The sequence below is a fragment of the Chelon labrosus genome (assembly GCF_963514085.1).
Source record: "Chelon labrosus genome assembly, chromosome: 2".
In the NCBI taxonomy this organism is placed as follows: Eukaryota; Metazoa; Chordata; class Actinopteri; order Mugiliformes; family Mugilidae; genus Chelon; species Chelon labrosus.
This window is the reverse complement of record NC_140338.1, coordinates 29,404,479-29,415,960: the sequence shown is the minus strand read 5'-3', so window position 1 is coordinate 29,415,960 and position 11,482 is coordinate 29,404,479. Positions and strand designations below refer to the sequence as shown.

Genomic DNA, 11,482 nt, shown 5'->3' with positions numbered 1-11,482 from the left:
TTCTGCCCTTGCAGCTGTAAACAAACTGAAAAATGAATACATCTAAGTAAGAATTTACAAATGAAAGTATTTAATATGAATACATGAGTATGATTCTGTGCTCATTTCTGATGCGATCATGCTGATGTATTACCAGACGTGTGGTTAAGTTACATATTTCCTCAACCAAAAGAGCAATGTCTTTATTTACATTTATTACCAGACGTTAGTTACACTGAGTCAGTTACTCTTGTTTCTCTACCAAAGTGGCTGTCGCCTACTCCGCTCAGGTCAAAGTCCTCTTCAATCAGGCTTCAGATGATGTAAAATGAATTGCTACTGGAATGACAGCAAGTAAGATTCAAAAACAATGGTATACTGTGAAATTCACACAGTTTTGCTCTAGCTTTGTCAGCACTGTCTGATGTCATTTAGCAAAGGCTTGAATGTAACATATATTATAGCTCTACGGTCAGAGCAAGGGTTTGGGTTAGGCAAGTTGTAGTTATGGATAAGTTTAGGGTTTACCTCCAGGCAATAAATGAATGTCAATCATTTCCTCTCAGGTGATGGATATCCTATCATTTTAGCTGGAAAACATTTTATGATCGCCTTTGGAGACAAAATTTGTCCAGGCTACTAAATTACAAATAAAAATGAAAGGGGAAATATTGGTTCCAAGGGCTCCAAAGCTAAAGTGTGCACATTTGCAGGTTGCCGCCGAGGCCATTGTATGTGCAAAAACAAAGCTAAAACAAAGGCAAGTGGACCTGTTGAGTTTCCTTGGAGACGTTTCACCACTCTTTCAAGTTACTTATTCAGCTCTCAATCACTGCTGGGGAATTCACTAGGAGCATCTGTGGTTGGTGCACACTTTAATCTCACATGCCTAGGGTCAGTTAATGACCACATGCTCATCTGTAACTGGAAGAATTTGTTGTAATCCTGTTTCTTTCGTCCTGTGAGTGGCACTTTTAACAGTCCATTAGGGGCCAAAAACTCAAGTCTCGATGTATGAATGTGGGTCTCAGTCTATTTCCCCTGTTTAGAGGTGGAATCTATAGGTCTGACTCATTTATAAGTGAAGAGTCTACTTAAAAACTACTCAACATGTCCGTTTGCCTTTATTTTAGCTCTGTTCTTGGATGTTTGCATGTATCCATTACCAACATATAGATATTCTGCTCATACGAAGATAAAGTCGCAACAAAGTAACTGAAATTTCTAAGATGTAGGCTGGATCTCTGTACTATGTGTGCACAGGTCTTAGAAGGAAAGTAAGAATCAGAATCCTTGCACGCGATTTATAGTCATCTCCTCTATGGTTCTGTGTAAGAGCAAAAGAAGAAAACACAAAAACATACCATAAAAATGGAGACAGTATAAAAAAAACTGAGAAAAAAACAGTCAACAACAACTCAACAGTAATAAACAGGTCAAAGCAGCAGGAATATATATGTATATGTATGTGTGTGTCTAAGTGAGGTAGATTTTTTTAGGGACATATACGGTATTTCACAGTGCCAGCGTCAAGTATTGATCAGATATTACACATTTGAAATTGCACAGTCCAGAGTCTCAGGCATTTAGCTTGCTTATTGCTGAAGGCAATAGACACCCAACCGCACTTTTTTCTCCACACAGCTCATTCTTAATAGGATCCTAGATCTTATCGGGTGAGAGACGGGGAATACACTACCCCTGCTACAGTGGCAGGGCTTGATACTTCACCGCTGTGCAGTCTCTGCTGTTCTTGGGGGACAGTTGGATACAGACAATCCACTAAATAAACTTCCTCCTAATTAATCATTACTTTGTTTGTCCCAAATAAACAGAACTGCTTTAAATGCAAATGGAAAATGGAACAAAAAATGAGACGTGACAAAAAAAGGCACATGCAAAAAGTATGTCTGTGCGCAGGAGACCTGAAGTCTTGTGTGAAGTTTATCTCAGTAAGTAAGTTCTGAGTTAACTCGTCAAACACGTATAAACAAACTCAGTCTTAATGAGCAGGCAATTACAATTCTCCCCTCCATAATGAGCACAAATCCTTATTATTTCCTTCCCGTCATTCATCATTCGACATTCTTCTCTGTGGTATTAATAAGTCATGGACATCCTTTGTGGCCATAATATCTACCGGCACACCAGCAGGGGGGGCGGGCTGCTGAGAGAATGCGTGTTCCCCCTGAAATATTTAACTACGCTGTGTTCAGCAGCTGTTAACCTGCATGTACTTTGTGGAGACATACTGTGTGTGTGAGTGTGTGTGTGCAGCCTGTAACCTGATTATGACTCTGTTTACTTGTTGGGATGCTATGAATATTTTAGATCTTCCCAAATCAGTTCTGAAGGTCAAAGATGATGGAAATGATAATAATGATAATAATGATGGTGGTGATAATGATGATGATGACATTTGCGTTATATAATAATAACTATTTCCCGTGGCTCCCATTTCTTTTGAGATTTATCTGATGTTTTGACTTCCTGAGACAGAGTATAATGATCCATTTAATTTCAGTTCAGCCTTTATTACTTTATTTAGCCTCAATAACAGTCCTCGATGTCTCAGGGACTAAAACAGTTCATTTGCTCCAGACCTTTAAATTGGTACCCTTAAAACATGATAAAATGGGTGATAAGCATGTGTATTTATCATGATGCAAGTGATCATTATAGGTTCAGGGCAAGTTTGTTTAATGCTGACAGCTACGCCAAATAAACTCTCTATCAGAGAGCAACATTTAAAAGAACTGAACAGATATGCATAGACACAGACGGTGCAAGTGAAATCACAATGCTACAAAAACTCACACTTTGCGGTACCTTTGCGGTTACAGTTCATGTGACCTAGCACTAACAGTTGTAGAATCAGTGAAGTTTTTATACTTTCAAGAGTACTAAAGAGACACCCACATTATTTAAGACTATGTTCAGTCCAGCAAAATTATACCAATTATACCACTCTGGCACAATGGTTTGGTTTGATTTAATTCAATTCAGTTTAATCTGTATAACATAGCAATAACAATCCGCATTGTCACTTTCCAGAACCCGAAGCCTGAAATCCCAAGAGCAAGCAGTGAGGTGATGGTGGCAAGGAATTCCTTTTACTTTTACAAGGGAGAAACCTTGAACAGAAACTAGCTCACATAGGGGACCCCTTTGCTGATAGATGCACATAAATGCATGGAGAGTGAGAGAGAGGACAGGTGTTTAGGGCATCATCAGAAGTCCTCCAGCAGCATAACATAATATCCATAATTAAGGACATGGCTTCTTTGAGTAACAAGTTGGTGCCATCACAGGTTACTAGCATTCTGCTTCTGTGAAATCTTATCACTTCAACGCCACCTCTTTGGATGTTTTGGAATTAGTTGAGTTAAGTAAAGTCGGGCACCTACATTGAACTTCAGAACCACTCTTCAGGAATCCTATGGGCAACACCATAGAGGGTTTCTTTAGGTATACAGAAAATACATACTCCACTCAGATCAAGTGATTTTGTTTCTCAATGGATAAGTTATAAACATTTGAAAACAATGCATTCTGTCAGAAATAATTTACTTTGATCAACAAGGTCTGCATGGTGCATTTATTCTGACTGAGCTTGGACTAGTATCAAATGCAGTGAACATCCAATATTCCAATCAACCCTGATTATATTTTCTTTAGATCAGAAAAAAAACTAGGCTGTTTGTTTTCCATTTGAGAACAAAAGGTGGAGATAAAAAGAGAACCAAACACGTACAATGTACAAAACCAAAAACATCAGACAGATTTTAATGAGAGGTGAAAAGTTAAAACCAGCAGGTTCACAAGTTGGATCCAAGATCGTACCAAAAGACCTACCATGTTAAGACCCTATTCATTCTAACCTCAGGGCCAGATAACCAAAAACAATTTCTGAATCCATTACTGTTATTTCCACTGTGTGACTGAGAGATATAAGACCAGAAAAGCATGTGAAAATTCAAGAAATGAATGATGGAAGTGTCTGTGTGAACACAGCAGGCCAGTCACCCTGAACACACAAGATAAATTCATGAGTGAGATGTCTACAGTCATAAAGACCTCAGTGCTCTATGATTCAGAGCATATCTAAGACAAAGTGACACTGGCTGGGTAGCAAACAGCGCCATAACCAAATTCCAACTTCAAAGTTTCCTTTCAGCTCCAAATGAAAAGAACAACTTGTCCCCAGTCTCACTCATTTGAGTACTCAAATTTCCCTGGCTAAAACCATGTGAAATCTCATTTGAAAGAGATGGAAAGAACAAGAGAGGCTAACTAATTAAGGAGGAAGTGGGAGAAAGTGAGACAGGGAAGAGAAGGAATTCAGTCAGGAGGCTTTATTTCTCTGTTCGGAAGTGTGTGCGCGTGTGTGGGTCTGGACATGCTTGTCTAACTTCAAAATCCTCTGCAAAGTCAGCGAGGAGTCTTTCATTCCCAAGACGAGTAAACATTGGCCCACGTTCTGTCATCACGACTGCTGCGCCTTCAACCAAAAACAGCATGTTTGTTTCTCCCTCTCCCCCTATTGCAAAAGCCCATTTTATAGGACACAGATAGGAAAAGTAATGGACTGAGGAGTGCCAAAAGAAAATACATAAAAAAAAATATTGTGATTATTGTTCCTTTCCATCAGCTTAATGAGAAAATAGAGGAGGCGAGGAGATAACACATATAGTCTATGATGTTAATGCTCCCTCACACACACACAGCCCACACTGTATGGGATGCACAGCTCATGAATAATTCACGCTCCAGATGCAGTTATTATTAAAGTCATGGTTATGATTTCTCATATTCTTGCCATTCATATGTAAAGTTGGTGTTAGGTTAGCAAGTAACAGAGTCTTTTTTATTTTCCTCCGTTTGCTATCCCCCCCACAGCACCCTGTGGAACCTGCTGCAAAATCAGGAAACACATGCACCTTATATGTCGCCATTAGCGAGGTTACTTTTTCAGTACCAGCCAGTGCTGATAATACACAGCAGTAAAATACAAATATTTTATCTAGTTTGCAACGTTGTTCCTCGTAGCTCGATCTGATTGCTGCTGTTAGTTTGTAGGGCGCCAGAGCCCTGGAGTTATTGAGGTAAATATTGGCCTGCTGGACCCTTTGGGCCTGGTGTTTGTCCAAAAAAGCACAGCTTATGCTGTGCAAGTTGTTTGGAGAAATTTGATGGAAACCAAATGCTTTTCGTGTGGGAGATGACTGGATTATAGCAGAGTTACGCCAAAAAAATGTAAATTGTGTTGAAGTTTGAAAAGAAGTAAATACGACCCCTGCAGCAAAGATATGTTAAAAGGGATCCTTTCTTCAGCAGTATAATGTCTGGTTTACAAAAACACACATTTCTGTATTTACTGAAGCTCTGCATGAGATCAGTCAGAGAGACTATCTTTGTCATATATTAGCTTTCAGTTTATCCATTCGGATTTCACTGCACATCTCAATCAGTCAATCACGTCAGTGCTTAAAATATCTTCTCCTTTGCTATTTTCAGCTATGTTTTCAGTTTAAAATTGCTGTGACCTTCTTCCACCCAGCTGACCCAGCTATGGTCTAGACCCGGGCAGTTCTCTGTACTAAGTGAGGTCTTAACCTGTAGACCCTTGAAATACAGTATAATAACATCACAATTGGACACAATTAAAACCTTTATTGTTTATCCAGAAGGAAGTCTCATCTGATTGACGTGCCAGGTGTCATTGTGACTGACACTGATGACTGTTGTCTAACACAGTGTATGCAGGTGTTTGATTTTGTGCATTCATTAAATGAAGGACTGAAACATGCCATTTTCAAATTGAAACCAACACCCTGACAGGGAAATAACAATAAACCATGATAAATGTATGCATTGTGGCCATTCTAGCATCTGTAATGGTGGCACCCCCAGAGGCAGATTTGCACAGACGAATGTTTGTTTATCACAAATCTTCTTCTCTTTATAGTTTTACATCAAATGAAACTGATTTCGATTTAATGACCTGTAGCATAAACCGTCTTTGTGTTCTTTTAGAAAATAAAAAATTATTGTGGCTGTAAAAAAGCTCCTGTCTGCCACAGATTGGCTTTCAAAACTCTTAATTATGCAGCAATATGCTGTTAGAACAAGAATAGCTGTTTACACATCCACAAGCCTGGAACACCCCATTCTTTTACAGTTGACTAATGAGTAGCAGTGAGGGTACAGCGGGACTTTGAGGATCCCATAGTGACAGTGTCACTCAAGCAAATCCCCCAGTCCAACTTTTGGCTGAGGTAATGAAGTTCAAACTGGTGAAAATCCAGTTTTGTTCTCCAGATTTGGAGAAAAACAAAGCTGCATGACTTGCATTTGGAAAATGTTTTGGAATGGTGCAACATGCTCTGCCCCAAAATGCACAGTAATTGGGACACAGTTTAAAATTCCACTTGCGTCTTCCTAAAACTAGTAACCATGCCTAACTGCAGAACGTCTCATTCTTGTGTTTTTGTTGCACCAGGCCCTCATTCACCACATACTGTACACCCCATTAAAAAGTAACTCGGGGTTAAGTTTACAGCCTCAGCTCTGCAGACTTGTCTTTGTGTTTATGTTCAGACTATATGAGTCAATGCCTAATAATCCAAAACCATGTCATTACCGGCTTACTTGCTAAACCTCAGCTCTACACACTGAACACTCTCAGTGGACCCTTCTCTAATAGAGGACACTGCCCAGGCATAGATCTCATGCATGGACATTACTCATTTCTAAATGTTATTTAAAAAAATGTGTGAAGTGAGTGACATGTTACATGTCACAAAATTACTTCCTGGGCCATACAATTTAACATAATAGAGACTTTGGTTGAGATTCTAATATTAGCATTTCTGTCAGATTGGGTTTAGGGATTGTCTTATATTCTGTTGGACATTTTTATTAACAAACTCAAAGAAACAAGAGAAAATAATTTTGTGGCATTCTTCTTCAACCCAAAGCAAAAACAATTTGCACCGAAATGCTGTCTCTTAGTTGCCCCAGCATATTTTAAAAAACATTAGTCTCCACCCTTTTACAGTTTTGTCTATCTATCGTGTTAAATGGGGGGAAAAAAAACAATCCAATGTTCTGTTTGGAAACTTGTGGACCTGGTAATCATGTGGATGTTACCTAGACATGTAGCACCCACCTAGACCAGACCAGACACCCCCACCCCATAGCAATGACACTCCTTGTGTCATTGGTTTAGGAACAACTCAAAAAAACATGAAGAACAGCACAAGGTGTTGACCTGGCCTCCAAATTCACTAGATCTCAAACTGATCAAGTATCTGTGGGATGACCCACAGAGGCCCCTCCCCTCAACCCATAGGACCCAAAGGCCCCCACTAACAACATTCTGTTGCCAGACACCACAGGACACCCTCAGAAGGCCCATGTCCATTCTCTGATGAGTCACAACTGTTTTGGAGGCACAAGGGAGACCTACACAATATGAGGAAGCTGGTCATAATGTTATGCCTGATCAGTGTATATATAGAAAAAACATTGTGCACTTACTTATACAAAAGTAATAGACTGTGTCATTTATTTGCATAGGATGACATGGATATACTGTCTTTTGTGTCGGTGAAACACTGCTGAACCGAGATACGAGGGCCTCTGCTGAGAGGAGAGCATACTGCACTAACTGGGATGTCTGTAGGGACTGTTGAGACTTCCTGGTTGGTTTGGATCCACCCCACCTTGAACAAAAAAACACCTGGACGACTGCTTTTTCGAGAGATGTCAGTGTTTAGGATTGGAGTATCACCCATGCAAAAATGAACAGGGCCATAAAAAGATAAGCTATAAAATAAAATACAGGCTGAAGCGGAGGAGAAATTAAATCATACGGAGCTGAGAGACCGACATGCCGCGTACAGTCAATGGTAGGTTTACACTTATTTCAATGTAATGTTTTCACTGTCATTTATGAATTTGTTTTTAATGCACGTTAAAGATTCTTCTTCTTCTTTTGACAGTCGAAATGTGGGGATAATTTGGTCTGTTTTTTTTTGTTTGTTTGTTTTTTGTAACAATATAACATACAGAATACTTTATTTGTAGTGCATGACCTGCTACGTCATACCAGTTTGCTGTCCTATATCAATGTCACTTTAATTCTCCACAGTTACTAATTACATTCGTGTGTGCTACTGTGTGCTTTTACTTGTATATACTGTATATTATTTCCTGTGCTGCCAAACAGTATTTCATTGTGTTTTTTTTACCAGACAATGACAATAAAAACTTCTTGTCTCATCTTAAATTGCAGTTGTGTATCCTGCTGACACAATGTACACCTACCTTGTGTTTTCTGATACTGGACAAAAAGGATTCTTTGTATTGTTCCTGTACTGACAAAATATCTCTATCTTCAGTGTGGCCAGGCTGCAAACACAGAGCTGAGAAGTTTGTTTGTCTGATTTATGGTTGAAAGAGATTTCATCATTTGTAAATTAATATTCATATTGACTGTCTTTGAATCTACAACTGGAAATAAAAATAAGAACAGTAAAACATTCTTCTAATTACACAAAAGCACTGCATGCATTGGACCTTAATTTTTGATATTTAACATTTTTGTTTTTGAGAATTCCCCTATCTTTTTCTATTTTATTTTTATTTATTTATTTATTTATATTAATTTGCAGCCTGCTTTGGATATGAACAAGGAGCAATGTAGCTTGACTGATCAGGTACTGAACTATTTCTTGAACTATTATCATGTTTGTTTTTTTTTCTTTTTCAGTTCCTTGTTACCATGTTTCAAGAGAGGCACAAGTGGAAGTCCATGTTCAGATATGTCGCTGTGGGTTCTGTCTTCATCGGTATTACTCTGCTGTACTGCCTTTCAACACTGCAGCACAACGTTGATTCACCAGAGTAAGACTTCTTCTTTTTTTTTCTTTTTTCGTAGGTACAAGCATTTGTACGATTGGTCTTTGGGTCGTTGAAATGCTTTCTGAGAAATTTCGGAAAAAGTTTCAGTCGCCGTTTAATGTGAATGTGAAGATTATCATCAACCACATTGTAAATTATTTACTTCAGTCTATCAGTGAGCTGTCAGTCAGATAATTTACTCATTAACCAGCTCACAAAACAGTAGCGGCTTTACTGTGATGTCTCTAAGCTTGAAATCTCTGGTGACACTCTGTGACACTTTCCCCATGGTGACTTTTTTTTAGGCTCCCGTTGCCTCACTCCTGTGCTCCTCGACCAGGCCAACATGGCAACCAGTCAGCTCAAAGCAGCTCCCAACAGGACAAAAACATGTGTGTCCCCAAAGTGGACATCATGTTTCTAAAGACCCATAAAACTGCTAGCAGCACTTTACTCAACATTTTGTTCCGCTTTGGTGAGAAGAACAAACTAAAATTCGCCTTCCCCAGTAGCCGAAACGACTTCCTCTACCCCGCACCTTTCCATCACATGTACGTTCATGGCTATAAACCTGGAATGTGTTACAACATCATATGTAATCACATGCGTTTCAAAGCAACCGAGGTGGCGAAAGTGTTGCCTAGAGATACATTCTACGTCACCATCCTGCGAGATCCAGCTCAGCTCTTTGAGTCAGCCTTTCATTACTATGGCCCTGATGTCCCTTTAATCAGGATGATGCCAGGTAAAAACAAGATGTCTGAGTTCCTGCGTGATCCTGATCGCTACTTCATTCCAAGTGGATTCAACTCCTTCTACCTGAAGAACCTGCTCTTTTTTGACTTTGGGTGGGACAACACCCTGGATCCAGATGACCCAAGAGTGGAGGAGAGCATCAGGTTCATTGCTGAGCGTTTTCACTTGGTAATGCTAATGGAATACTTTGAGGAATCACTCATCCTGCTCAAAGATAACCTATGCTGGGAGATGGATGATCTCCTCTACTTCAAGCTCAACTTCCGCAAGGAATCAACTGTACCCAGCCTTACACTTGAGCTGAGGAGAAAAGCCCTGGAGTGGAATGCCATTGACTGGAAGCTTTACATGCATTTTAACTTGACCTTCTGGAAGAAGGTGGAGGACTATGGAAGGAAGCGTATGGAAATGGATGTCGCAGAGCTCAGGAGGAGGAATGCACACATGATGGATACCTGTATTGAAGGAGGTCACGCTGTCGAAGCAGAAAACATTAATAAGGCAGCCTTGCAGCCATGGCAGCCCGGTAAAGAGAAGACCATCATGGGATACAACTTGAAAAATAATATTGACAAATCCTACCGTCAGATATGCCAAAAGATGATAACCCCAGAAATTCAATATCTCCAAGATTTGGGGGTTAACCTGTGGCTCACTAAACTGTGGGGGCTGGTAAAAAATATTCTGAACTTGTGATGAGACACATGTGAGACAAGAGCTTGTGGGCTTTTCACAGAATTAAGGAAAACTAAATAAATCTGAGAGTGATACTTATCTGAGAGTGAATTATATTATATATTTACTTACTTTTGCTCCATATCCGCCATAACTTCATAATGCTTCCTTTACTATTTATTGTATGTAAGGTGCTTATTGCAGTCTGGCAGGGATGAAATCTTGGCAAAGCGATATCATCAAGGTGCTTGTATCACCAGACAGCTCCTACATTTCCTGCCAGCAATAGTTGTGGCTTGTAGTACATTTCATATGCATGTTACTGCTGTGTGTTTTTTACTGTACATCACGATGACATTTACTGACTCTGGGAATATGTATGAGTCTCTAATTGAGTGGTGGTATTACATGGTATGGATGCAGTCTGCGTTAGGAAAGCTTAATCTTTTTTTGACTTTAAAAGAAATATTTGATAGAAAACACACACACTGATTTCCTCTTAGTCTTCTTATGAATGTTTTTTTTTTTTTAGCCTCTAATTGGTACACCGTCATATTACTTCCATTAAGTGGCTTCTTCATGCCAATGAAACAGATCCCCCATTGTTTCAGGTGATCAGTTGAAAGAGATGCAGTGAACAGACTGCAGGCTGAACATTTTGTTTAACAAAACAATCCCCTTTCTGTCTCCCACACCCTTTCCACCTGGTTTATGAGCCTATCTCCAGCCAACTGACTATTTTACAACCTCAATGGTAGTGTGCAGCTGTACGGTGTCATCATAAATGAATGATTTGATCCAGTCAGGCTATTATATGTAAATTTACACTTTGTAAGTAAGTGGGAGATTATTCTTATGATCAGTTTAGGTTGCTTATGCACATGTGAACACACACACACAGTTATCGGGAAGTAAACAGCTCTGTTGGCAGGCAATTGATTTCATTGCTTAACTCCTAAGCCATAAACGGACAGAAATAAACCAACTAAAGATTAACCATATCGCATGATACTGTGCTCCAAAGTGTAATAAAATAATGTTCAATATTGCTATGAGCAACTGACAAAGGATGTTCACAAAAGGTCAACTTTATGGTCAGTTTCAGTGCACTCTTCAAGCTGTGTGTCTTTAAACTTACTAACCTCCTTCTTTGTGCCATGATTGT

General features: G+C 39.4%; 1 protein-coding gene across 1 annotated transcript; it reads left to right on the top strand.

Moving 5' to 3' along the window:
- Positions 1 to 8,845: 8,845 nt before the first annotated feature.
- LOC311507779 (galactosylceramide sulfotransferase-like) lies at positions 8,846 to 10,731 on the top strand. The gene has a single exon (XM_084572277.1). The coding sequence runs from the start codon at positions 9,277 to 9,279 to the stop codon at positions 10,336 to 10,338; it is 1,062 nt and encodes a 353-aa protein (XP_084428403.1). The 5' UTR covers positions 8,846 to 9,276; the 3' UTR covers positions 10,339 to 10,731.
- Positions 10,732 to 11,482: the final 751 nt, after the last annotated feature.

Bases quoted from the DNA above. Each gene is read 5' to 3' on its own strand.
- LOC311507779 (XM_084572277.1), top strand. From the start codon at position 9,277: ATGTGTGTCCCCAAAGTGGACATCATGTTTCTAAAGACCCATAAAACT.